The 26130-nt window shown below is 57.9% G+C and overlaps 2 protein-coding genes across 2 annotated transcripts; both read left to right on the forward strand.

Moving 5' to 3' along the window:
- The first annotated feature begins 1522 nt into the window (after nt 1–1522).
- CIMAP2 (ciliary microtubule associated protein 2) lies at nt 1523–25530 on the forward strand. Its single transcript, XM_062190085.1, has 11 exons — nt 1523–1584; nt 2100–2187; nt 2345–2509; nt 2656–2778; nt 5153–5290; nt 5416–5559; nt 6261–6422; nt 7317–7436; nt 7560–7562; nt 9167–9300; nt 25458–25530. Exons 1-11 carry the CDS (start codon nt 1523–1525, stop codon nt 25528–25530), a joined length of 1212 nt encoding a protein of 403 aa, XP_062046069.1.
- LOC133760487 (polyhomeotic-like protein 1) lies at nt 12394–16166 on the forward strand. Its single transcript, XM_062193029.1, is given in 4 exon segments — nt 12394–12433; nt 13265–14461; nt 14464–14507; nt 15030–16166. Coding segments are annotated over 4 exon segments (2418 nt in total).
- Nucleotides 25531–26130: the final 600 nt, after the last annotated feature.

The raw sequence follows: 26130 nt of genomic DNA on the forward strand, positions 1-26130 counted from the left end.
CTGAGCCCGCCGATTGTCCCCAAGCAGATCCAGGGCCCGCCGAAGGCCTCTCCCAGGCTCAGGGCTTGATGGTGCCACCACCCAAGCCTCACCGCCACCATGACAGTCACCTGTCCACGTCACAGATGAGGACACTGACGCTTGGCCAGGGTGCTTGCCCGAGGCCACCAGCTAGGAGGCAGCAGCACCAGGGTTCAAAGAGGTCTCTGGGAGGATTTACGTGTCACTGGGAAGCTGGATGGATTCATTCATTCATTCACCCATTCAGCATCCATTGTCCATTTTCGGTCAATGCAAGACGCCTCCGTGAGAGCCTGCAGGGTGCCCCTAGTGGTACCTGAGCTAAGTCACCCAGTGCCCGTGGCAGCCTGGCCAGAGGGAGACTGCCGGCCTCCTTTGCCCGGAAGGGCGCTGAGCTGGGAGAAGGAAGTGACCCACAGGGCAGGGTCTGCTCCGATGACTCAGGTGTCTGATCCTCGGGTGTACACCGGGCCTGACACTGCTGACCGCCTGCTCGGCTACGCAGGGAGGGCGCAGGTGCCCCAGCGTCTGCCTGCCTCGGCATCTTGGGTAAATGCCGGCTTGCAGTGTCAGGGACGCTGGGCGGGGCCTGGCCGGAGACCCACTGTGCCTCTGGCCCCGCCTCTCTGGGCACATCCCACCTCTCTCTGGCTTCACTCCTGGCACCTGCATGGGCGGGGCTCTCTGCCGGCCTCGCCTGCAGCCCCCTGGGTGGGAACATGGGGGGGGGGGATGGGATTACACAACCCCAGAGCACGGCCCTGGGGTGCGGGTGGGGGGCACACACCCTCAACTCCCGCTCTCACCTGGCAGGTCATACCCAAGCTTCAGTGCTGAGTTTGGAATTCTCCTCCAGGAAGCCTTCCGTGATCTGCAAGGCTGGGTCACAGGCCTCCCTCTCTCAAAGGCCTGACCACACTGCAGTCACCAGACTCCCAGGGGCTACATCTGGGGCCCAGGCACCCTGCAGAGTGCAGGGTGAGTGCAGGAGGCATGGGCCCCTCACCTGCTCTCCCACCTCACCTGCCCTCCATGCGCTGGGCTCCTAGCTCTGCCTCCCTCTCCCTCCCCGTGGGCGGACCTCCCATCAGCCCAGGGGAACGCCAAGAGACGCTTCCGGAGTCTCGTGGTCCCTGGCCGTGGGCAGGGGCGCAAGGATCCGGCCAGCAACCAGGGACAATTTTGTCTCAAAGGCCGCCAAACGCGACAGGAGGGGCTGCACGAGGGGCCGCCAAGTCGGCAGCCGTGAGGGATGGTCTCTGGCAAGGGGGTCTTGAAAACGAGGGGGGAGGAGGAGGGGCCAGAGCAGGCGCAGGGACTGCGGCGGGGGCTGCCACGTGGCACCCACGTGGCGCACCGACCTGGACGAATCACAAGGCCCGGGTTGCCGGGGCAGCAGCAGACAGTGCTGGTGGGCGGCGGCGCGGGGAGGTGGGCTCTGTGCGGAGCAGCGGGGTACCGAGCACCCAGGGAACCTTGCGGCTGGGCCTGCCCCGACGCCATGGGCACGAATGTCGCCCCGAAGTGGTTCAGCGGGGCGCCTTTTGGTGTGCAGAGCCACAGGTGAAGCCCCACCCGCCCCCAGCCCCTCTCTGCCTGGAGGGTGGGGGTGGGGGAGGGGGCGGGAGCCTGGGGCAGCCATTGGGGGCAGGGGGCTGGACTTCCTCTCCCCCATCCTGCTGGCCTCCGTGCCCAGAATTCTTTCCTCACATCATATCAAGAGCACCCACTTTGTGCCAGGTTTAGGGAGGCCACATGACCTGGCGCACAGTAGGTCCCTCGGCTACAAAGTCATGGCTGGACTTAAGCCCGGGAGTCTGGCCTCCTTTCTTCATGTAGGAGTGTGTGTGTGTGTGTGTGTCTCGCCTGCTGTGTGCACGCACAGTTGTAGGCTCTGGGACTACAGCAGGCAGCTAAAGTGTGTTGCCTGGAAATGCGCATTAGGGCTATGGAGAAGCCTTCAGCCAGAGGAGAGGTGGAGTTCAAAGCCACTGCCACCCTGCCACCCACAGTCACTCCCCTGGGAAACCAACTCCCCCACCCCGGGGCGCTCTCACCGGGCCTGGGTCCCCCGCCAGGTTCGACGTGTCCGCTGTCTACCCCAACCAGAAGAAGTACAGCACCTTCACAGAGGCCCCGTATTCCCGGCGCTACTCCGAGGAGGTGGTGAGTTGGCATAGCTCGCGACGCCTGCCACATGGTCTGGCCCCGCGCCTCAGCGTCCCCTGTCCCCGTGCCAGCCTCGGGGTGGGGTGAGGGGCTGGCCGCGTCACCCAGGGCAGGGTTGGTATGGCTGGCACATCCTCCACCTGCTCTGCCTTAGTCCCACATAGGACCGGGAACCTATAGCTCCAAGGAGACCTGCTTCAGCAAGAAGAAGCTGAAGAAGGAGGTGGGCACAGGCTGGGCCCGGGCCCAGGAAGCCACGCGGCTGACCCAGCTGCCCCACTTCCAGTACCAGGCCATCCTGAAAGAGAAGAAGCAGCAGGTGCGGGGGCTGGGGCCGGGCCCCCCAGCCCATGTTGGCCGTCCCGGTGTCATCCAGGAGCAGGCGGAGCTCTCTGGGTAAGGAACACAGCCGCCCCCGGGCTCCTTCCAGCCGCGTTCATCCTGTGCTCTCTTCTCCTGGTGCAGGGACACAAGCTGGGGCCCGGCTCCTACAACATCAAAGACTTCCTACAGCTGCTGCAGCACAAGCCGTGCAGCACGCGGGGGCTGCTCAGCTCCGGGGAGACGCGCTTCCGGGGCTTCATTGGGGTAGGTGCAGGTGCACTCCACCCTCCACGCCGGCTGGGAACAGCCTCGCCCTGGCCGGCCTCCCGTCCAGGGCCCCCGCAGCCCCTCAGTGTCTCAGGGAAGGCTTCTTTGCACCTGCCGTTCCCCTCTGAGACACCGCTGCTCCTGCTGAGGCCGCCCGGGAAGCCTGCCTCGCCCCTCCAGGCGATGCCTGTCTTCCTGGAGTCCCCGCGGGGCTCGGGTGCTCGGTGGACAGCAGCCCCGAGGGCTGGCTCATTCACAGCAGCGTGCCGAGGTCCTAGCAGAGCCTGGCGCACAGCAGGCAGGGAGTGGGCATTTTTGGACCAAGTGAGTGCACGCAGCTGCTCCCAGACACTCTCTGTAATGCTCTGCTGACTCTGCGGGTCAGGTCCCGGAGGTCAGAGAAGGCGAGAGCTGCCGCAGGCCCCAAAGTCCCTGCCTTCCCCTGGGGCCTGGGCCTTCTGTGACCTCAGGGAGTTCTCCCCTGCCCTGCTTGGGGACCGGCAGATGCTGTGGCAGCTTAGGCAGGGGTGACCGGGAGGCATTTAGCCAACAAGCCCTTACCTGTGCTTGGGAAGTAGTAGAGTGGGTGCCCAGCCGGGGCCTGCCGCGCCCTGGGGAGTCCCGGCCCACAGCAGCCCTGGGAGGCGGGCACCATCATTCTGTCCACTTCACAGATGAGAAAACTGAGCACAGAGAGCGACAGCCGCCCAGGCCCACAGAGCTGGAGTCCAGGGTGTCCAGGATTTCTGTCCTTGACCTTCTGTGGGGGCAGGGTCTGACGTCTGGGCTCAGCCCTGCCCATCTGACACCATCTGTCTCCCTGGCCCCAGTGCTGTGGGGCAGTGGGTGGGGCATCTGCCTGGGGACCGTCCCCTGTTGCCCATCTTTGGGGGTCCTTCTTGCTCTTGGAGGCCCAGTGTTAACAAAACCTCTTTCCCAAACTCCCCCACTGGCTGCCGAATCAGCCTTGCTACCTGGGCCCCAGCAGCTCTGGCAACATAGCAGGTGGTTAAAAATCATTGGCTTCGCGTCAGCCTGAGTGTGATATTGAACCCGGGAAATTGAAGCTTTCACGTTAGGAGAGAGACTACACTGGCGAAGCAGTCGGCGCTGGACTTGGGCTGCCCTTGAACGTCAGGGCAGGGGTCATGCTCACCCCTGTGTTGCCACCCTCGTTCCCCCAGTCTCCCTGCCCAGTCACCCCAGGGCCTAGGACTGGGCCCTGGACAGGTGGTTTGCCTCTCTCAGACTCAGTTTCCTTGTCTGTCTGAATGTAGATAGTACTGACTTGGTCTCCTGGGGTTGCCTCCAGAACCAAGATGTTAAAGCTCTCACAACTTCCAGCACACCATTCCGGAATCCAACTTCCTGCCCTTGGAGTTTTTCTCCAGGATGGACTGGGTCACCTGGGCCATGGGGAAAACAAACAAGGCTGCTGCCTGCAGTGGCATGATTTCCCCAGCAGAGGGCCCTGCGCCGGGCCTGGCTTCCCCAGGACCAGCTTCCAGGATCCGGAGTTGGGCTGGCTGAGGCATCCGTGGAACGGCAGCGACCCCGTGTGGCCCAGAGGTGCAGCACAGCTGCAAAAACCGGGCGAAGGGTATCCAAGGACCCCCTCTACGTCCTAGGGCTAATTTCGTCTTCCCTTCTGATCTGGCATTCCAAGCCCTCGATGGTCATTCCAGCTACAGTTATTAACCTCTTCTGCTCGCGAGACTGTCAGCCACCCCACCCTGACTCCTGGTGCTGCCCACTGTGAGCTGGCCACTGTGCAGGGGGCTTCACAGACATTATTCAGCTTCCTCGTAACCTCCCGGAGCAAAGTGTTACCATCCCCACGTCACAGATGAGGATGTGAGGCTCACGGGGCTCAGTGTTTCTCAGCTAGGAAGCTGCAGAACCAGGATGCGAACCCAGGACCTGGGTCCTTCTGTGTCTAGCACTGTCCACAGCACAGTGTGTGCAGGGCTCTGAAGGATGGGACCATTGAGGCCACCACAGCAGGCATCCATCTGGAGCCACAGGGCAAGCCATCCCCAGGAGAGGTGACTGACGGCTGAGCTGGCTCTGCAGGATTGGTGGCTTCCCCAAGGCGAGGGGAGGGAGCACACTATGAGCGAGCCCGGGCAGTGAGCTGGGCAGGGCGGCATGGGTGTGGGTAGCAGCAGCGAGCTCACGTTGTGCGGGATGTGGGAAGGAAGCCGTCAGACGGAACCAGCATGGGGCAGCGGGGCCCTGGGCAGGTGTGAGCAGCACCAGTGCCGTGTGTTGGGAGGTAACCCCGGGGACCTGAAACCCTGACCCCTCTTAGAGGTGGGAGGCCCGAGTGTTTCCTCCTTGGATGCCGTCAGTCCCCTCCCCTGCTCCACAGAACTACTACCCAGGCCCTGGGAATTATGGGGAGCGAGGTAACCCCTACACGCGGCTGGAGGAGAATGCCTGGAACCGGTCCCACTCCGAGGGCCTGCTGTGCAGGATGAGCAAGAAGCCGTCCCCCCTGGTTCACCAGGTATGGCCCTCCCCTGGCCAAGCCCACCAGCCTGCCCACGCCTTCCTGGAGGGAGGCCCCCAGGGCACTGGGGATTCTGAGTGACTGCCAGGGTGACGGGCACTGTCACCTCTGCCGTGCCCTAGGGCAGTGGCCTGGGACCCGGCACCTATACCCTCAAGAGCAGCATCGACACCTACGTGGCTCGGTCCATTGGCACCCGCGGCCCCTATGACATCTTCTCTGGCGAACGGAGTGAGCCGCTGCCTTTCGGTCATTTCTCTGTGCAGGTGCGCACCTGGGAGGCTGGCGGGGTTGGGTAGGCCTCACCAGTCCATCCCAGAGACGCCACACACCTGCTTACATCTGCCCTGCAGCCAGGCGGAATCCAGCCCCTCCTGGGGTTAGAAGAGGAAACCGTAGCTGGCCACCTGGCTGGAGAGGGCAGGGCTGGGATTTGAGCCCGGGGCCTCCTGTCTCACAGCCTCTTTTCCATCATTGCACCAACATGGGCTCCATAGGGGTGCACATGGCCGTGATGCCAGGGCTGGCCGGCTACTGGCCGTGGGGCCTGCAGGGCCTGAGGGTGCCGGTCTATATGGTCTGTTGATGAGGCCAAGGCTGGGAGGGGACACCGGGGTGGAGTCTCAGCTTGCCAGCTCCCCCTCCCCCCGCCCTGAGCCATTGTCAGTCTGGGTGGCATCTGTTTTGTGGGCTTGGACCATGGCTGCCTGAGCAGTGTCCCACAGAGCAGTGCTGTGGCCCTGGAAGTCCTCTCTGGTGTAGGCTATGCCACTATCCAGCACGTCCAGTGCTGCCGGGGACAGGCTGAGCCCAGCCTGACCTGCCGGTGGAGGGGGGGGGAGGCCGCAGTGAATGACCCTGCTGGAAGCACTGGCTTTGCTCTGACTGCTGGTGGGGGCTGAGAAAGAAGGCTCTGGAGTTTCCTGGCATAGAAGACCCCCCCCCGACCCCCCCCCCCCCCTTGCAGAAGAAAAAGGCTAGGGAACTGATGAGTTTCAAGAGCTTCGTGGAAGAACTGAACTCACGTCACAACAAGAATCGCGGTGTTTTCTCAAAACTTCCCCGCAACCCGGAGACGCCCACGGAGAGGATCTACTGGGCCACCGTCAGCCAGTGTCCCCGGAAGCTGGTCTGCACCCCCACCCCACCCACCTGCCTGTCTGGGAGGGCAGCTCTCCGAGGGTGGGGGCTACTTTCCAGGGAGCGTGCAGTCTTGGGGAGCACTGTCCTTTTTCCAGTCCCGCTCGTGCCCTCACCCCTCACTTTGGGTAAGATGTGCCCATTCCCCATGTGGCCAGTGAGGCGGCTGTGAGGACAGATGAGGCCGCGTGCCCAGAGCCTACAGTGCGGCTCCTGGCACCCAGGAAGTGCCCAGTCAGTGCCCACCTCCACCCAGCCCTCAGAGCCCTGGAGGAGGAGCAGGGCAGAGGGTGACCAGAGGGTCCACCTTCCACAGGGTCTGCCCACCTGCTCCTCAGAGGGCAGCAGGCAGCTGTGCCTCTCTGGACGTGCAGAGCACAGCCCGGGCTCTGAGCAGGCTCCTCCCTCTCCCCCAAGCAAGTCTGTGTGTAGCATCGGGGAAGGAGTTAGGGTGGCATGGCGGGGAAGGTGTGTCACTTCCCCAAGACCTGCTGGGCACTTTCCAGTCCCCATGGAAGGGGTCATCTTCTGCATTTCATGAGAGGATACTGAGGCCTGATCTGGGGAGGGGTCTGCTCAGTTACACCTGTAAGAGCAAGGAGGGCAGGGAGTGACCCAGCCCGTGTGGCACAGGCCGGCGTGGCCTCCGCTGTCCAGGCTGTGGCCCAGAGCCTCTCACTGCACCTGCCAGACTGTGAGGGCCCTGAGAGCCTGGCTGATAGGCGGAGGTTGGAAGAGGGGGAGCATGGGTCGTGAGGGCCCCCCAGGGCCCCCTCGTGGGGCCTGGCTGGGTCCCTCCACCATCCCCAGCTCAAGGATTGCTGGGTGCCAAGAACCCTCACCCGCCAGGCCCTCTAGCTCTGCCTTCCTTCTTGGCTCCCAGGCCACGTCTGGCCCTGGCTCGTGGCTTCCACAGGAGAAGAAGTGCCAGCCTGCCAGCCTGCCCCCCTTCCTCCTGGCCTCCAAGCGGACCAGCATCAAGACATACCAGGTGCTTGGGGCGGCTGGGAGGGCGAGGGTGGGGAGGGGCGGGGAGCGCTCATACCTGTCTTGGGCCCTGAGTCCCAAGGGACAGGCCCCTATGGCCACCGCCTTGTTCCTCTAAGACACGTGTCCTCACACTGAGTGGGTGCCGGGGTCACTGCAGGACTGGTGAGAGCACAGCCTGCTGGACCCCTGGACCCTGTGCGGGGCCTCAGCTTCGGGAGCCCGGGGAGGAGGGTGCTGGGAGTCTGCAGGCAAGATGCTGCTCCAGAACCCATGCTCCCATCTCCCCTAGGGAATTCTGATTTCTCTGATTTGAGGCCTCGGGAGCAGCTGTCACTCTGGCTGGGCAAGGCCTCTTCTGCCCCCTTTTGCCCCCTCTTGCCCCCTTCCCCTCCCGCTCTCTCCGCCTCCGCAGAGGCAGCCATCCCCACGCAGGCAACCTAGCCCTCAATTTCTCAGTCTTGTGATACAGGTCAGCCCCTGGGCTCTGGGAAGTTGGCTCCTTAGTTTACACAGGGGCCTTGTTGGGCAGAGCTATGGAGGGAGAGACAGAGATCTTCCATCCCCTGGTCTCTCCCCAAATGGCTGCTATGGCTAAGGTTAGGCCAGGGAGAAGCCAGGAGCTCTGGTATTCCATCCAGGTTTCCCGTGTGAGTGGCAGGGGCCTAAGCATTTGGGCCGTCTTCTGTTGCTTTCCCAGGTGCATTAGCAGAGAGCTGGATTGGAAGTGGAGCAGCCAGGAATCGAACTGGCGCCCCTATGGGATGCCAGCATTGCAGGTGGCATCTTAACCTGCTGAGCCACAACACCTGTCCCTGGCGTCTAATGATCAGACAGAAAGGTGCACAGAGAGAGCAGCTCCATGGATTGGTGCCAAGTGGCTTCACCGGCATGCCCCCTGCCCCTCACACCCCAGGAGCCCCCATCAGGGAGCCCCCATGCTAGTTCCCAGCGGCAATGACTGGTGTTGCCTGCTCAGAACAGCTTTCTGTGTTGAAGGTCTCCCCTGTCACCCTGGGTACTCTGGTGTGTACCTTACCTACTTCCCTGATCTGCTCCTCCCACCACCCCCTCCGGCACCTGCCTCTGAGCGCTCCCTTGTTGAAGGGGAGCCTGCCAGCCCCCCAGCTCCTCAGCTCCCCCAGCGCCAGCCCGTCCCCAGTGTGCCTGCCCCCCTGGGCGATTGCGCTACTGACCAGCTGGCCAGGCCCCCATCCGACTTCCCTTCCTGTCCTCCAGCCTGCAGCCCGGCTGGGGGTGGCGCTTCACACGGGGACCCCAAGTAAGATGTCGAGAGAGCCAAGTGAGCATGTTGTTTCCACAGGCCCAGCTGTCCCCAGGAGGAAGGGCTGATGGGAGGGCTGGGGTCCAGGAAGGCCCTGTGCTCATCCTTCCAGCCCAAGAGCCTGTTGCCCGCCCCCGCCCCCCGCAGACAGGCCTCCCCCACACCAGTCACAGTCCCGACCCCCCTCCCACAGGCCTCCCCCACCACCAGTCACAGTCCCGACCCCCCTCCCACAGGCCTCCCCCACACCAGTCACAGTGGATCAACATCCCACTGACCACAGTTAGCTAATTATGTCTACAACTGCTCCATTTCCAAATCTGGTCACATTCTGAGGTTCCAGGTTAGGGACCTCACCATCAACGCGTGACTGACATGGAGGAGGGAGGGGTGCGGGGGGTGGCCGGCGGTCATGGCCTCTGCTAGGCTGGCTCATGTCCTGCCGTTCTCTCCCGGTGCAGAACCCCGTAGGCGTGGGCCGCTACTTAAACACCAGGCTGATGGAGACCAAGGATAGACGGAAGCGATACCGGTCCCTGTACCTGGGGGTTTCCAAGCGCTACCTCTCAGACCCAGCCCAGGATACCCTCATGCAGTGAGTGCCGCTGGAGCCCCGGGGGAGGGGCTTGCTCTGGGGCTGGCTGGGGTTGCCCAGGCTGGGATCCCTGGGAAGCACAGCTGCCGCCAGCTAATGCCAGCCAAACGGCAGAGAAGTCCAAGTTCAGAGCCTGGCTCTGCCACTGGCAGGCTGTGTGAGTGGGGGGAGCTGCCGAAGCTCTCTGAGCCCATTCCCGTCCCCTGTCGAAGCGCAGATGGCTGAGGAGACGCAAATGAGATGATCTAAGCTCTTAGCAAGGAAGAGGCTCTCGGTCAGCATCAGCCCTGCCCCCACAGCCCACGCAGGCTGGGCCCTGCCCTGAGTGGCCTTGCCACCAGGAATCTGTTTGTTGGTGCTCATGGTGGGCTTGGAGGAGGCTGTGGTGAAGCCTGAGAAAGAAGAGGCGAGGAAATGCAGGGGCAAACTCGGCGGCAGCTTGCAGGTGTTGGCTGCTGCCCTGTCTTATGGTCCCAAGAGGCTGTCAGTGGCAACCTATTTGCAACTTCAGAAATGTTAGTGTGAATAAACATGCACTTTAGGATTGAGCGGTTTGGTTTTTGCACGTTATGGTGAGATCAGGAGGACTGCATTCAGGGCAAGCCAGCTTTGAAATGTGATTTTTTTTTTAAATTGTTTATTTATTTGAAAGAGTTGCACAGAAGGGGAGGGAAGGGAGAGGGGAAGTTGGGGGAGGGGGAGGGGTGTCTTCCATCTGCTGGATCACTCCCCAGTTGGCTGTGCTGATCCGAAGCCCGGAGCCAGGAGCTTCTTGCAGGTCTCCCACGTGGGTGCAGGGGCCCAAGGACTTGGGCCATCTTCTACTGCTTTCCCAGGTCATAGCAGAGAGCTGGACCAGAGGTGGAGCAGCCAGGACACCACCTGGCATGCATATGGGATGTCAGCAGTACAGGTGGCAGCTTTACCGACTATGCCACAGTGCCAGCCCTGGAATTTTTAAAATTCAGTTTTCCCCATCAACGTCATCCCATGTCTTCATCCTTCTTGATTTAGCTCCCTTGTGGTGGTGGATTCCTGAGACAGGGCAGGGGAGGGTAAGATTCTGGATAGACTGCATGCCTCAAGAGATGTTTGCATTTTTCCTGCCTGCACTTCTGATCAATAGTTTAGCTGGGAATAAAAGTTGGCCAGAACTCATTGTCCCCAGGAGGAGCTTTGTGGGCCTCCCTCTCCTGCGTCCTGGCCTCTGGCCTGCGTGTCGAGGGGCCTGATGCGTTCTGGTTTCCTGTTCTCTGCACGAGACCTGCGTTTTCCATTTTTGGAAGCTTTCAGGGTCTTTTCTCTGTTCCTTGTAGTCTGAGATTCCATGGCGAGGGCCTCAGCATGGTCTTTCCATCTGGAAAGTCAGCAGGGGCGGGCCTTTGGTGCAGCAAGTAAGACACTTCTTGGGGTGCACGCAGCTCACCTGGGAGTCCCTGGGCTCAAATTCCAGCTCTACTTGCTAATTCCAGCTCCCTGCTAATGCACACCCAGGGGGCAGCAGGTGATGGCCCCAGTACTTGGGTCCCTACCACCCTTGTAGGAGAGCTGGATGGAGTCCCAGGCTCCTGGCTTTAGCCTGGCATAGCCTCCGTTGTTGGGGGGAGGGTGCATGTGGGGAGTGAACCAGCAGATTGAAGATCTCTTGCTCTTTGTTTTTTCCTCTGCCTTTCAAACAAATAAATAAATAAGAACTTAAATACAACAGCCACAAAGATCTGAGCACGCTCTGTCTCGGGGGAGGTTTGTTGTCTTGCGTGTTTGTCTTTGCTGCCTTCCTGCCCTCTGCTTCCTCTCTTCTCTCTTTCGGGAATGTCTTTAGATAGATGTTAGCAGCCCGGGTTTGCTTCTCTGCTTCTCTTGTCTTTTTCTCCCCCTTTTTCTTATTTCCTGATACAATTTCCTTGTCTTTGTCTTCCAGCCCTACTGCTGCTTTTGAATATTTTGGCTGTCATATTCTGCAGTTCCCAAGAGCTGCGTTTCGCTCCTTTGAACATTCTTTGCGTAGCTCCCAATTCTGTGCCATGCGTGTTGCGAGCGCTTTTGTCCAAGGATCTTAGCTACACGATCCCTGAAGTTATTTGCTCCCCGCGTTGTCCCCTGCTCCTCTGAGTTTCTTTTCTTCTGTCTTTCCTCACACTGAAGAGGAAGGCACTAGAAAATGCTGCGTCTGGGTGGGGCCTGTGCAGGGTGGCTTCCCTGGGCACCTGCCCTTCTCTTGAGAGACACTCAGTGCCAGCGTTTCCAGGAGGTTCTCTAGAGAGAACCTCTGTCCCCGATGGGGGTGGAGGTGGCTGCTGGTGTTAGAGGAAGGAGAAGAGGACGTGGCCTTCCTCCTGGCCCGCGGTGGTCACACTGTGGCCATGGGCTATGCCTGGTCTCCTGGGACTGCTCCACACACCCCACCCCTCTGCCTCCCGCTGGCCCTGAGCAGCTGAAAATCAGGTCCAGCTGGCCTCCTGCTTTCAGTCGTGGTCTCCTGCCTGCTTTTTGAGATATGGTGCTGGTGTGCCGGTCCCTGGGCCCTCCTGGGGTTTGCGGTGGGAAGTGGCAGGTTTTCCCCGCAGGCAGCTTGCTCTGCAGCCTCCTCCCCACACTTTCGTCCCCATGCGCATTAGCATCCTTGTCCCCCGATGTCTCCTCTGCCCTCGCTGTTCCCTTATGTGTCTGCGAGCAGGCTGGCTGCAGAGCGAGGGGAGAGCCATGCCTGCAGCCACAGCTCTGAGCAGCAGCAGGGCCTGAGGGACACTTGTGATGTGCACTGCCTTTTCCACCCCTTCCTGGCCAAGGCGCGTGGCTGCTTTCCACGTGCAGAGGGGAAGCGAGAGGAGCAACCCACCCGTCGCTCCACTGCTGAGCTGCAGAGTCAGGGTGGGATCCAGTCCTCCCTTCCAGGGCCATGTTCCTCCCACACGGTCCATCAGCACCTGTCTCCCTCCCACCCCTGGTGCCCCCTGCAACACTCAGGCGCGTGGGAGCCACAGGATTTCCCATGTAACCAGGCTTGTGATTTCCAGCTTGCCCCATGCTGTGTGACCTGGGCCAAGTCACCGAGACACACTGTTCTCATCTGAGAAATGAGGCCAAGCGGGCATGATGACCGCAGGGGTCGGCCCCGTGGACGCCTCCACCCGTGCGTGCTGTCCTGTGGTCTGCAGGTGCCAGCTCCCTCTTCCCTGGCGTCCGCCTGGGCCGTGGTAGAATTCGGTGTTTTGTTTATTCATACTGGGGGTGCGTTCTTTGTAGAGGCTTAAAGTGCGCAACTCCTGGGCAAAGCAGGTGTAGGGGCAGATGTCGCCCTCGTCAAAGACCCAAGGAAAAGCCTGTCTCAGGGTGGAGCCGTCGATAGAGGAGGAGGAACAGTCCTAGAGAGCTTGGGGGCTGTGACAGAGGAGACCAGGACCCTGGGTGCAGAGGCCTGTCACCATGATTGCCTGCATCACTGGCATCACCCCGCGTTGCTTTGGAGGTTCTAGCAAATGCAGTAAGACAAGAAAAATAAGCGAGATTGTAAATATTGCTAAGGAGGGCAAAGTCAGCATGATTTCTAACCACATATGTGTTCACTAAAAAGTTCAGGAGTTGATTTTAAAGTTGTGACGCTAAGAAGGCAAATGTGGTACAGTACATAAATGCATATTTGCCTCTTGTACTGTATTCATAGCACAGAAAGCTCCATTGAGATAAAGAGATCCTATTATTTTTTTAAAAAGATCTCTGGGAGAGCCGCGGCCGGGCTGGCGGCCGGAGCGGCGGGAGGCGCGGGGAGGCGCGGGGAGGGGCGGGGAGGGGCGGGGAGCGGCGGCCATGCCTGGCACCTCCCACCCCGCCCTCGGCGCCCCCGCCCCTCCAGGAAGGGGAGGAGGCGAGGGGAGCCCGCCGCGGAGGCCCAGCGAGCCCCTCACCCTGCCCAGCCTGGCGACTGGGGGGGACCCCGGCCCATGAGGTGGACGCCCCCTCGGAGGACGAGGGTGCCGAGCCAGGCGCGAAGGTCATGAGTCAGAGCGCCACCCTTGGGGACTCTGGAACACTATCGTGGAGACCAAGAGTGAGCAGAACTCCAACTCCACCAATGGCAGTTCCAGCTCTGGGGGCAGCTCTCGGCCCCAGATAGCTCAGATGTCCCTGTATGAACGACAGGCTGTGCGGGCTCTGCAGGCACTACAGCGGCAGCCCAATGCGGCGCAGTACTTCCACCAGTCCATGCTCCAGCAGCAGCTCAGTGATGCCCAGCTGCACAGCCTGGCTGCCGTCCAGCAGGCCACCATCGCTGCCAGTCGGCAGGCCAGCTCCCCAAACACCAGCACCACCCAGCAGCAGGCTACCACCACCCAGGCCTCAATCAATCTGGCCACCACGTCGGCTGCACAGCTCATCAGCCGATCCCAGAGTGTGAGCTCTCCCAGTGCCACCACCTTGACCCAGTCTGTGCTACTGGGGAACACCACCTCCCCACCCCTCAACCAGTCCCAAGCCCAGATGTATCTACGGGTTCAGAACTTGGCAGTGAGGAACCAGCAGACCTCAGCCCAAGGACCCCAGATGCAAGGCTCCACTCAGAAGGCCATTCCTCCCGGAGCCTCCCCTGTCTCGAGCCTCTCCCAGGCCTCTAACCAGGCCTTGGCTGTGGCACAGGCCTCGTCTGGGGCCTCAGGCCAGTCCCTCAACCTTAGTCAAGCTGGTGGAGGCAGTGGGAGTAGCATGCCAGGGTCCTTGGGTCCAGGTGGAGGTGGCCAGGCGCCTGCAGGTTTGGGTCAGTTGCCTTCCTCCGGAGTGGGTGGTGGCAGCTGTCCCAGGAAGGGCACAGGAGTGGTACAGCCCTTACCTGCAGCCCAAACAGTGACTGTGAGCCAAGGCAGCCAGACAGAGGCAGGAAGTGCAGCGGCCAAGAAGGCAGAGGCAGCCGGGAGTGGTCAGCAGAAGGTAGGCATGAACCTGACACGGACAGCTACACCTGCCCCCAGCCAGACACTTATTAGTTCAGCCACGTACACGCAGATCCAGCCCCACTCACTGATTCAGCAACAGCAGCAGATCCACCTGTAGCAGAAGCAGGTGGTGATCCAGCAGCAGATTGCCATTCACCACCAGCAGCAGTTCCAGCACCGCCAGTCCCAGCTCCTGCACACAGCGACACACCTCCAGCTGGCCCGGCAGCAACAGCACAGCAGCAAACCACAACCCTCACTGCCCCCCAGCCTCCACAGGTCCCACCTACTCAGCAGGTCCCCCCTTCTCAGTCCCAGCAACAAGCCCAAACCCTTGTTGTTCAACCGATGCTTCAGTCCTCACCCCTGTCCCTCCCACCTGACCCAGCCCCTAAGCCATCCATTCCCATCCAGTCCAAACCACCTGCAGCACCTATCAAACCTCCTCAGTTGGGAGCTGCTAAGATGTCAGCTACCCAACAACCCCCCCCCCCATATCCCTGTGCAAGTTGTGGGCACCCGGCAGCCAGGTACAGCCCAGGCACAGGTTTTGGGGCTGGCACAGCTGGCAGCTGCTGTACTACTTCTCGGGGGATGCCAGGTGCAGTGCAGCCTGGTCAAACCCACTTGGCCTCCTCGCCACCTTCATCCCAGGCTCCTGGTGCGCTGCAGGAGTGCCCTCCTACATTGGCCCCTTGGATGACCCTTGCTCCTGTGCAAGGGACAGCACATGTGGTAAAGGGTGGTGCTACTACCACCTCACCTGTTGTAGCCCAGGTCCCTGCTGCCTTCTACATGCAGTCTGTGCACCTGCCGGGTAAACCTCAGATGTTGTCTGTTAAACGCAAGGCTGAGTCTGAGGAGGAGAGAGATGATGTGCCCACACTGGGTTCAATACTTCCTGCCAAGGCATCTCCAGCAGCAGAGAGCCCAAAGATCATGGAGGAGAAGAGCAGTCTTGGAGAGAAAGCTGAACCAGTGGCCAATGTGAATGCTAACACCCCAAGCAGTGAACTAGTAGCCTTGACCCCTGCCCCATCAGCACCACCTCCTACGCTTGCCATGGTCTCCAGACAAATGGGTGACTCAAAACCCCCACAGGCCATTGTGAAACCTCAGATTCTCACGCACATCATTGAAGGCTTTGTTATCCAGGAAGGAGCAGAACCTTTCCCGGTGGGCTGTTCTCAGTCACTGAAGGAGTCTGAGGAGCCGCTGCAGACCGGCCTTCCAGCGGGGCTCAGTGAGAATCCTTCAAGGGACCCCTTGGCAGGGGACAGCCCCTCTGCTGAGTTGGAGAAGAAGGCGAGCCTCCTGAAGTGCGAGTACTGTGGGAAGTACGCCCCTGCAGAGCAGTCCCGTGGCCCCAAGAGGTTCTGACCCATGACTTGTGCTAAGAGGTACAATGTGAGCTGTAGCCACCAGTTCTGGCTGAAGAGGAAAAAAATGAAAGAGTTGCAAGAAGCCAACTATGCTCGTGTGCGCCGGCGCAGACCCCGACGCAGCTCCTCTGACGTTGCCCGGGCCAAGATCCAGGGCAGACGCCACCGGGGTCAAGAGGACTCCAGCCGGGGTTCAGATAATTCCAGTTATGATGAAGCACTCTCCCCAACACCTCCTGGGCCATTGTCAGTACGAGCTGGGCATGGAGAACGTGACCTGGGGAATCCCATTACAGCTCCGCCTACACCGGAATTACGTGGCATCAACCCTGTGTTCCTGTCCGGAAATCCCAGCCGTTGGAGTGTAGAGGAGGTGTATGAGTTCATTGCTCCTCTCCAAGGTTGCCAAGAGATTGCAGGGGAATTTTGCTCCCAGGAGACTGATGGACAGGCCCTTTTACTACTTAAGGAAGAGCTTCTTATGAGTGCCATGAACATCAAATTGGGCCCTGCTCTCAAGATCTGCGCCAAGATAAACATCCTTAGGGAGACCTAAGATGGCTCTCTTGCACAATCCAGCCTGGGGCAGGCCCTCCCTACTGTCCAGGTTATAGCCTGGTACCAGCAGACTGCAGGGAAGAGAGCACTGTTCCAATTATGTAACCTTCTATAGGGGGACTGCCAAGACAGGGAAGAGAAATGCAAGAATTTGTTGCTGGTGCTACACGCGGCAGCTTGACATTTTCTCTGGGTTCTACTTTATTTTTTAAAATCTTTACAATTCTCACCATTCTGCCTGCCTGAATCCAATCACTGCAAAGAGGTGGTCTGCAGAACTAGGACCGCTCAGCCTTAGCCTGGAGTGGAGCATCTAGCCAGGGTCTCAGTTCTCCCAGAGGAATGTATAATGTATGGTAAGGCAAGGAATGGGGGAGTGTAGATATGCCTCCCCAATGGGAGAGGTAAGGCTTTTCCTAGCTTGTGTGACACAAGTAGCAAAATCTGGTACGTCCTGTCTTCCCTCTGGATTGTTCCACTGTAGTTGTGGCTCAGAGTTTTCTTTGTGGTCACTACTTCTAGTATTGATTACTTCCTCCTGTGTCCATGGCAGAGTCACCAGCCAGTATAGAGGTTTGGTTGGCATCTTTCTGATTTGCTGCAGGGACTGAAAGTGTTTGACTGGCACACATGTGGCCGTTGTCATTCTTCCTCCATCCCCTTGCTCCCTTCCGATTTATCTGTTGTCTTCTACCTTTCTTTTCAGTTCCCACTCTGCTCTGTCCTATAGCTTTATAAAACTGGAGGGTATGCGGCCAAGGTCAGGAGTGTAAGTAAGTACCTGCCTTGGCACTGTTCCTTATACAACAAAAATATTAAATATTTTTTCTTCCTCAGTAAAAGGATGAAAAACAAAACAAAACAAAACAAAACAAAAAGTGCTCTGGGACTAGCATTGTGGCACAGAGGGTTAAGCTGCTGCTTGGGACACCGGGATCCCACATCAGAGCACTGGTTCAAGTCCCAGTTCCCCGCTAATGCGCCTGGGAGCCAGCAGAGGGTGCACTGGATGTTGAAGCTATTTAGGGAGTGAACGAAAGGATGGAAGATCTCCCCCCACCAACTCTGCCTTTCAAATAAATACAATAAATCTTTTAAAAATTTGGTTAGTATCACGTTAAAAAAAACACATCTGCAGTCTAAATCAAAGACAATCAGTTGTGTTTTGAGCTTCTCTTCTGAAACAACCAAAAATACTGTGTCTAGAATCCTCATGAACAGGAGTGGAGACTGTAGAATCTAAACTAGCATTCATGGGCAAGGCAAATGAGAGGTTCACAAGGATTCAGGGTACACACTAATGTGCCTTTTCAGAAAATATTACTGGAGAATACATCCAGTCAAATGAAAAGTGAATTAGCATGGAGAGCTCAAGAAAGGGGAATACATAATATATACAAATACAGAAACTTGGGCTGGTGTTGTTGTAGTTTAAGAAACTGCTTGTGACACTGGCATCCCATACAGGAGTGCTGGTTCTAGTCCCGGCTGCTCCATTTCTGATCCAGCTCCCTGCTAATGCATTTGGAAGGCAGTGCATGATGAACCAAGTGCTTAGGTGCCTGCCACCCAAGTGGGAGACCTGGATGGAGTTCTTGGCTCCTGGCCTGGCCCACACACAGCTCTTGTGGCCATTTGGGGAATGAACTAGTGGGTGGAAGATCTCTCTCTTCCCCTCTCTCCCTCTCTGATGCTCTGCCTTTTATTTCAATTTATTTTATTTTATGTTAAACATTTTATTTATTTGAAAGGCAGGGTTAAAGGGAGAAAAAGCAGGGAGACAGAGAGAGGAAGAGGGATAGATAGAGAGGTCTTCCATCTGCTGGTTCACTCCCCAAATGGCTGCAATCACCAGGGTTGGGTCAGGCCAAAGCCAGGATCCAGGAGTTTCATCCAGATCTCCCACGTGGGTGCAGGAGCCCAAGCATTTGGACCATCTTCCACTGCTTTCCCAGGCACATTAGCAGGGAGCTGGATTAGAAGTGGAACAGCCGGGATTTGAACTGACGCCCAAATGGGGTGCAGCTCTGCCCAACGCTCTGCCTTTTAAATAAATGAATAAATAAATAAATCTTTAAAAATACATAGAAATGCAAAGAGTGATTGTCAATGCAGTCTTCCCCATGTGGCTTCCCCTTTCATGTGGGTTAGGGAGGCTTGGCGAGGTGGGGTGCAGAGAATTGCCACATCCTGCAGCCAGGCGGAGCGGCGCACGGAGCAGAAACGCATGGCTGGGACTCAGTCTGTGCTCCAGGTTGGGAAGAGGGCACAGGTGGCCCAACACACGCCTTCCGCCTGTGCTGTCTTCAGTCGGGGCCGGGCAGGGCCCGTGTGGGAGCTATGCGAAGCCTGCCCCTGGACTGTGCGGGTACAGCTAATCCTCCTCATCCTCACTGCCAAGCCTCACCTGCTTCTTCCCGAAAGCCGCGGGGCCTGGGATTTAACTCTTGCGTGGGAGAAGAAGTCTTTTGGTTTTCATTCTTTCCAGCTGTGGATGTGATAGGTGCTTCGCTCCAGCATGTGGTGGACTGGCCAGTGGGCCTGACTGTCCACCTGGCTCCCTGTCTGGGTCTCTTGGATCTTGCAGGCAGATCATTTTAACAGCAGCTGGTCACCTGCTGGCCATGTGGGCCTGCGGGCTCCATTGCAGTCCGGCCAGCTGTTCTGTTCTTGAACCTCTTCCCCCGAAGTTCTGTCTGGAAATCTATTCGTCCTTAACAGCTCTGCACACATAGGCGTTCTGAGCCTTCCCAACAGTGTCTTTTCATTCCCAGCATCTTGTGCATCCTCAGGTTGGAGCACTTTCCCTGGGATATTACAATTCCTCGCTCCTAGGCCCCTGGGCCTGCTGCACAGAGCCTTCCTGTCCTCCACCGTGTCCATGTCCAGGCTGGCACATGTGGACGGAGCGTGTAAACACTTGTTAAATGATGTAAAAGTGGGGCTGGCGCCGTGGCTCACTTGGTTAATCTTCCACCTGCGGCACTGGCATCCCATATGGGCGCTGGGTTCTAGTCCCGGCTGCTCCTTTTCCAGTACAGCTCTCTGCTGTGGCCTGGGAAGGAGGATGGCCCAAGTGCTTGGGCTCCTGCACCCACATGGGAGACCAGGAGGAAGCACCTGGCTCCTGGCTTCAGATCGGCGCAGCGCCGGCCGTGGCGGCCATTTGGGGAGCGAACCAACGGAAGGAAGACCTTTCTCTCTGTCTCTCTCTCACTGTCTATAACTCTACCTGTCAAAAAAAAAAAAAAAAAAAAAGCTGCAAAAGCACATGCATTGGTGAAAGGGACCAGGTCTGGCTGATGCCACGGAAGAACCACAAGAAAAACGTTCAGTTGATTCGGCAGAAGTTTATTTTCCATTTTTCACTTTCTCTTTTTGCCTGCTGTTTTGTTATGAAACTTTTGAGACATACAGCAAAGTTGAAGAAGTTTACAGTGTACACCTGTATCCTGCCAGTGTAGGTCATGCTTCCTGGTTTACTCTGGGTGCTTTATGACCTACCTTTCTACCTACCCATCCGCCTATCTGCCTATTAATCATCTTTTATTTTTGATAGATTTCAGAGGAAATGGCAGATACCAGTGACTTCAGCCTGTAAATTTTTTTTTTTTTTTTTTAGATTTACAACTAAAGTATTTCTTGTCCAGAAGCCTGAGACGGAGATCAGAGATACCATTCTCAGAAATGATAATACGTTTCTCCTGTGCGTGGAGCGTGTTTTCCATGCACCCGGTCACTTTGTGTGTGTCTGACTGTGGGTGACAGCTTTGAAGGGTGGGTGTCACCCTCATTGTTTTCAGTGAAGAAGATGGAAGTTTGGAGACTGAATGTGATTTCCCCAGAGTCTGTCAGCGAATGGCCCGGTGCATGCACCCCTCACTGAGGGACTGAGCACAGATCACAGGCCAGGCCCCCTGCTGGCTCCCGGGAGTGGCAGAGGAGGACAGCACTGCCCCCGGTGGCTCCCAGCTTCTCGGGGCAGGCTCTCACTCACTCCCGCAGTTACAGGGCGGCTCGAGAGCAGGCAGGAGGGTGCCGGGGACCCAGGCCTCCTGCCCCCATGCCACAGTGCTTTCTCAGGAGCTTTCTGGAAGATGGGACCTGGAGGGAAGGCCGAGGCAGAGCTGGCCTTCGGCACCCCCATCTCCCTGTTCTCTCCCCATCTGCTCTCGCGTGACTTTCCTTTACCTGTGTGCATGCCGCTCTGGTGAGACTTGGAAGTCCGGGTAAGAAAGAGGGGCTCCTAGGAACCTCAGCACATGGAATCCCCCTCCTCCCCCATCTCCTCTTCCACCCGGCCTCGCCCTCTATGCATTTCCTGTGCAGCACACCAGGATGCCATTGCCATAGCAACAGCATGGTGCCTAGTGGGGACAGAGGCCATATTTCTGTTTTTCCTCCCTTTCTTCTCCCTGAATTTTTGATGGGGGTGGGGACTGGAGCGCACTCCTGGGCTGACTGACAGGTGGAGCATGCCTGGCCCGTGGCCTGGAGGGGTGGGCAGGGCTCCCTCGACCGCGCACAGGGAAAAATGTTTATCTTGGATGGGGCAGGCTGGTAGGGGAGACAACAATGTTGCTGGAAGCCAGGGGTCCTGCTCTCAGAAGGTCACAGGCCTTGGGGCAGAGGGGAGGGGGTGACGGAGCAGTGTGCAGAAGGCCCAGTGGAGAGTGGGAGGACATCCCAGGTGGACTGCATGGGAGAGGAGGCGTGGACAAGCATGTCCTGCTCAGGGGTGGCCGAGTAGGGTGCAGAGAAGGGCGTGGCAGAAGTGAACAGCATGTGTCAGGGTGTTGATGGGGCAGGCTCTATGTAGCAGCGTGGAAAGCTGCCTTCCACGTGCGCCTGGGGGAATCTCTGGGAAGAGCCACTCAGGTGGCATCCCATTAGGATGGGACTCAGCTTTGTCCCCTCGTGTCTCGGTTCCCAGTTGCTCGGGTCAGAAACCCTTGGGGTTACGAAACCTTATGTGAGCCCTGGGTTGGTGAGAGGGAGACTGTTGTGGCATCGGCGAGTCGCCTGACCTCCCTCAGGCACACCTTCCTCCCTAAATGACCTCAGCGTGGACACAGCCAGTGTCCCAGCAGGCAGCCTGGACTCTTCCCCGTTCGGGGCAGTCAGGTCTGCTCCATGGCCTCATTCAGATCAGCTTGGACATCTCAATGGGCCATGGCCGGTTGGAGGCTCGGACAAGTTCACGGGCATCAGGAGAAGATGCAGGTGTACCTGTTGGCTCCTAGCTGCGTGACCCTGCTCGACGAAGCAAGACTCCTTGCAGGGGTGGGAACGATGAAGTCTGTCCCACAGGGCAGGGCCTGTTGGGAAGAAAGAGTCTCCTCCCTCCCCTGTCTCCTGGCCAGCAAGCCTCAGCAGGGCCCTGCAGCTTGGAGGAGTGGCTCTCTGAGGCCCGGTGTTCCTGTCCAGTGATGGTGTGTTCAGCATTCCTGGTGCACACCCACTGTTGGCCAGTAGTGGCCGCTAGTCTCAGTGACAGCTCCCAAACTCTCCTGCAGGTTGTCATTGCCTCCTCGGGGGGCTAGAACCCCTAATTCAATTCGAGATCCAATGACTGTCAACTGCGTGTAAGATGCTTGCTGGGACCGTGTCGAAGGTGGGAGGGGCACAGCCTTTCGGTCCCAGGCCTGCACAAATGATTTCATCTTTTCCTGACTTGGAGGCTACACCTGTTCTAGATGCTTGTGTTCCAGGCCCTGTCTGGGTTTCCAGGGTGCGGATGCCCAAGGAGAGGGCGCACAGGAGTGTGATGAGGAGGTGCCATGTGAGATCAAAGGGCAGAGGGGCTATACCGGGTTTGGAGACTTGGGAAAACTGCTTAGAAGAAGCGGCATCTGAGCCGGCTCTCAGACGTGGAGATGGGCTCAGAAAGGCGATCGGGCCAGGCGCTGTCCTGTGCTCTGTTTGGACAGTATCTCCTCTGGGCCTCCTGAGGCCCTTGGAGGTAGATATCATCTCTATTATCCAGATGAGGTCGCAGTAGCTTTGCCAGGGCCACAGTGAGTCCCTGACTCTGTCAGCTTTTATTACAGCCCACCAGTGGCTGCCAGCAAAGCCTTCGGTCATTGTCGGTGTGTGGGTGGTCCTGGGTGGAACAGTTAGACCGGGCTCCTGTCCTGCAGCAGGGGGGCCCAGGGTTGTTTGCATGAGGGGGCTGGGTTTGAACGAGCACATGCACAAGGCCTTTTGCAGCCCTGGCTCAGAATGCCATGCCATTCTAGCACCTTCTATTGGTCACAGCAAGTGACAAGGCCAGCCCAGGTTCCAGGGAAAGGGAGCAGCTGCGGGGGTCTCGATACAGGGCGGTGAGCCGCGCGGGCCGCTGCGCCTCTGTCTGCAGCAGCGGTTGGCTCTCTGGTGTGGCTGGCTCCGAGCTGTGCTTTTCCACAAAGGTTCACTTGTTCCAGGGAGGAGGAAAAAGTTTTAGGACACAGGGAAGGACACTGGCCAAAGAAAGGAAGCAAAAAAGCTGGAGCCCTGTCGGCAAACGGCATGGGGTTCACTTTGAGTGACACGTGGGTGTGGAGCGGGTGATGGGGAAGAGCGGAGAATGTGTGGGCAGAGGTTGGCCAGAGCCGTGCTTGCCTTGGGACACCAAGCTGGGCTGCAGGTAAGAAGCCAGAGGAGTGTTTTAAAAGTCAGACATACGGAACTTACATGCAACAAAATTCATCCTTTTTTAGCATGGTAGTTTTGGCAAATGCATGTGGCTGTGTAATCTCTGCCGGCGAGACAGCGACGACTACCACCCTCAGAACGAGTCCCGCTGTCGCCTGCAGGCAGGGCGCCCTCCCTCCCCGCCCCACCTTTGTCCTTTCCAGGGGCCGTGTAAATGGAATGGTCCCCGTGTGGCGCTCTGTGGCTGGGGCTTTCATTTTGCACAGCGCGGCCTGAGATTCCTCCCCGCTGCACGCTTCCTAGTGCCCTTCCCACAGGTGTGCCGTCGTGTATCTGTCCCCACGTTGGGGACATTTGGACTGTTTCTAGTTAGGGCTACTTTTATTAACACAGCTATCAATATTGATCTGTTTTCATTTCTCTTGGGTAGGATTCCTACGCTGTTTGGTAAGAGTGGGTGTGACTTGATAAGAAACTGCCAACTGATTTTGAAACAGCTGCTCTCTCTCTATTTTTTTGAAATTTGTTTATTTATTTGAAAGGCAGAAATAAGCATAGAAAGAGAGAGTGAGATCTTCCATCCTCTGGTTCACTCCCCAAATGGCCACAATGGCCAGGGCTGGGCCAATCTGAAGCCAGGAGCCAGGAGCTCCCTCTGTCTCCCACGTGGCTGCAGGGGCCATCCTGCACTGCTTTCCCAGGCACATTAGCTGAGAGCTGGATCAGAAGTGGAGCAACCAGGACTCCAACTGGTGCCCATACAGGATACCGGTTTTGCAGGCGGTGGCATAACTCCCTGTACCATAGCGCCAGCCCCAACATCTGCGCTCTTGTTGGTCTATTTCCACCAGCAAGGTAGGGGGGTTTAACTGCCCTGCGTGCTTGTCAGGATTTGGTGTTGCCAGGTTCTTCGGTTTTTGGTTTAGCCTTTTTTTTTTTTCTTCTGATTTCTGATTTATTTGGAAGGCACACATTTCACGATGGTTTGCATTTGCATTCCTCTGATGAGATGTCAAGCAGTTTTTCATGTCTTTGTATCTCTTGTTTGACAAAGTGTTTTTAAATCATTGTACAGTTTGAAAACACGGTTTGCTTGTTTTCTTGGATTAAGTTTTGAAAGGTCTCTGTATGCTCTAGGAGTGAGTCCTTTATCAGTTTTGTGTTTTGCAAAGATTTTTCTCCCAGATACGTAGAGGGATTCCAATGGAAAGTAATTCTTGTGTTTTAAAAACTTACTCTGTGGCCTTACGGGGTGGGTGGGGATGCAGGCAGGAGGTGGTCTTGGTGGCTAGATGGGAGCTGAGGCTCTGGGCCAGGCCAGGGCAGCTGGGATGGGGAGGAGAGAAGTCAGGGGCAGGGTGACCCGCTGGATGGCAGCAAAGGCCCCTTTTATCCTGGTGAGCTCTCCCTCACTCCCACCCTCCTTCCTTGGACCACTATTCGTGGAGCACCCCACATCAGGGCCCAGGTGCAGGAAAACACCAGTGAGGAAGTCCACATAGAGCCCACCCCTGGGTGGACAAGAGACAGGCCATCAGCAAGTGTAGAGGTGTGGGGCATAATGGCCGCCCCTAGCAAGGGCTTCCTCCGGGAATGCGAGTCCTCAGGGCCCCACTCCCAGGAATCAGAGCAGCGCGAGGAACGCAGGGCTGAAGTCAGGGCCTGCACAGAACACTGGCCTTGGCTCTGGCCTTCAGGGTGACCTCAGGCAAGTTCCCTCCTCTCTGGCCCACAGGCTCCCTCTGAAGGTTGGGCTGGATGACCTTTCAGGCTCCATGACATTTTGCGTTTTTTAAAAAAATATTTATTTTTGGTGGGCCTGTGCTGTGGTGTAGTAGGTTAAGCCTGACTACAGAGCTGGAATCCCATATGGGTGCAGGTTGATGTCCCAACTGCTCCTCCTCTGATCCAGCTCCCTGCTATGACCTGGGAAAGCAGTAGAAGATGGCCCAAGTGCTTGGGCCCCTGCACCCATGTGGGAGACCCAGAAGAATCTCCTGGCTCCTGGCTTTGGATCAGCACAGCTCCAGCCATTGAGGCCATTTGGGGAATAAACCAGCATATGGAAGACCTCTCTCTGTAACTTTAAAAAAAAAAGATTTATTTATTTGAAAGCCAAAGTTATGGAGGAGATGGAGAGACAAAAAGAAAGATTTTCCATTTGTTGGTCCACTCCCTAGATGGCTACAACAGCTAGCAGTGGGCCAGGCCAAAGCCGGGAGCTTCATCAGGATCTCCCACGTGGATGGCAGGGACCCAACACCTGGGCCATCTTCTGCTGCCTTTCCCAGGCCCGTTACAGGAAGCTGGATTGGAAGTGGAGCAGCTGAGACTCAAACCGGTGCCTATAAGGGATACCAGCATCACAAGTGGCTGTTTAACCTGCTGAGCCACAGCGCTGGCCCCTGCCTGAAGTTCTTACAAAGCCAATGGGGTGCTCGGCTGAGCTGACCTAGCTGCAGAGGAGAGAGATCTGCTTACAATCAGGCCGTTTTATTGTGAAGGATTGGAGGGCATCAATTTTGACCTTTGACCCACTGTAGGGACTCCCACAACCAGTTGGTACTTGTTCATCCCCTGTGGGTGCCCTCCAGGGTTGGGGAGCCCACTCCCTTCTGAGGGACCACTCCCATTTTTTTCTCTGTTTTTAAAGGGAAAGGATCACACCTGTTACCAAAGGGAAGTGCCCTCCAGTTGTGGATCACAGCTCAGATCCGACTCCGTAAAGCCACGTGTGGGAGACAGTCTGCGCTGACCGTGGGGCCCAGGCCGGAGACAAAGATGGCAGTGGGAGGGTGGGAGTGGGGGGAGCCATGGAGAAAGGACCTGTGGGAACACGGGGGACTGGGAGGAAGAAGTGGGGCAGGACCGCTTTTGGGAACCACAGACCGCTTTTGGGAACCACAGACCCGAGGTTGCAATGTCTGTGCAGGCAGCTGGGACTGGGTATCTTCTGTTACAAGAGATCCATTATCCTGAGAATGCAAATCAGCCTGCGACAGGACCATGGGAGCCAGGCAGCCCAGGGAGTGCAGGTGGAAAGCAGTTAGCTCCCTGGGAACCCCTTCTCCTGCAAAGCCGGTGTGCTGGGCTCCCTGTTCATTACATTCCAACAGGAGGGGGCGGGGTAGAGCGTCTATCGTGTGGCAGCTCTGGGATGCCCCATCTCCATCCTCCGGTGCTCAGCAGAGCATGGCACCAGGAAGACTGGAAGAGACTGCTGGCTCCCCTGGGAACGGCAGGCTCCACCCCCCCAGAGTCAGCCCTCTGGGGCTGTGGGCGTGGTCACAACAGCCTGGCTTCCGCCCTTGCTGCTTGTTGTCAGT

This window comes from Lepus europaeus, chromosome 5 (genome assembly GCF_033115175.1).
Source record: "Lepus europaeus isolate LE1 chromosome 5, mLepTim1.pri, whole genome shotgun sequence".
Classification (NCBI taxonomy): Eukaryota; Metazoa; Chordata; class Mammalia; order Lagomorpha; family Leporidae; genus Lepus; species Lepus europaeus.

Coding starts and splice junctions, on each gene's coding strand:
- CIMAP2 (XM_062190085.1), top strand. CDS start 1,523: ATGGGCACGAATGTCGCCCCGAAGTGGTTCAGCGGGGCGCCTTTTGGT. Junction 2,510..2,655: donor TGAAAGAGAAGAAGCAGCAG/GTGCGGGGGCTG, acceptor CTCCTGGTGCAG/GGACACAAGCTGGGGCCCGG. Junction 5,291..5,415: donor CGTCCCCCCTGGTTCACCAG/GTATGGCCCTCC, acceptor GCCGTGCCCTAG/GGCAGTGGCCTGGGACCCGG.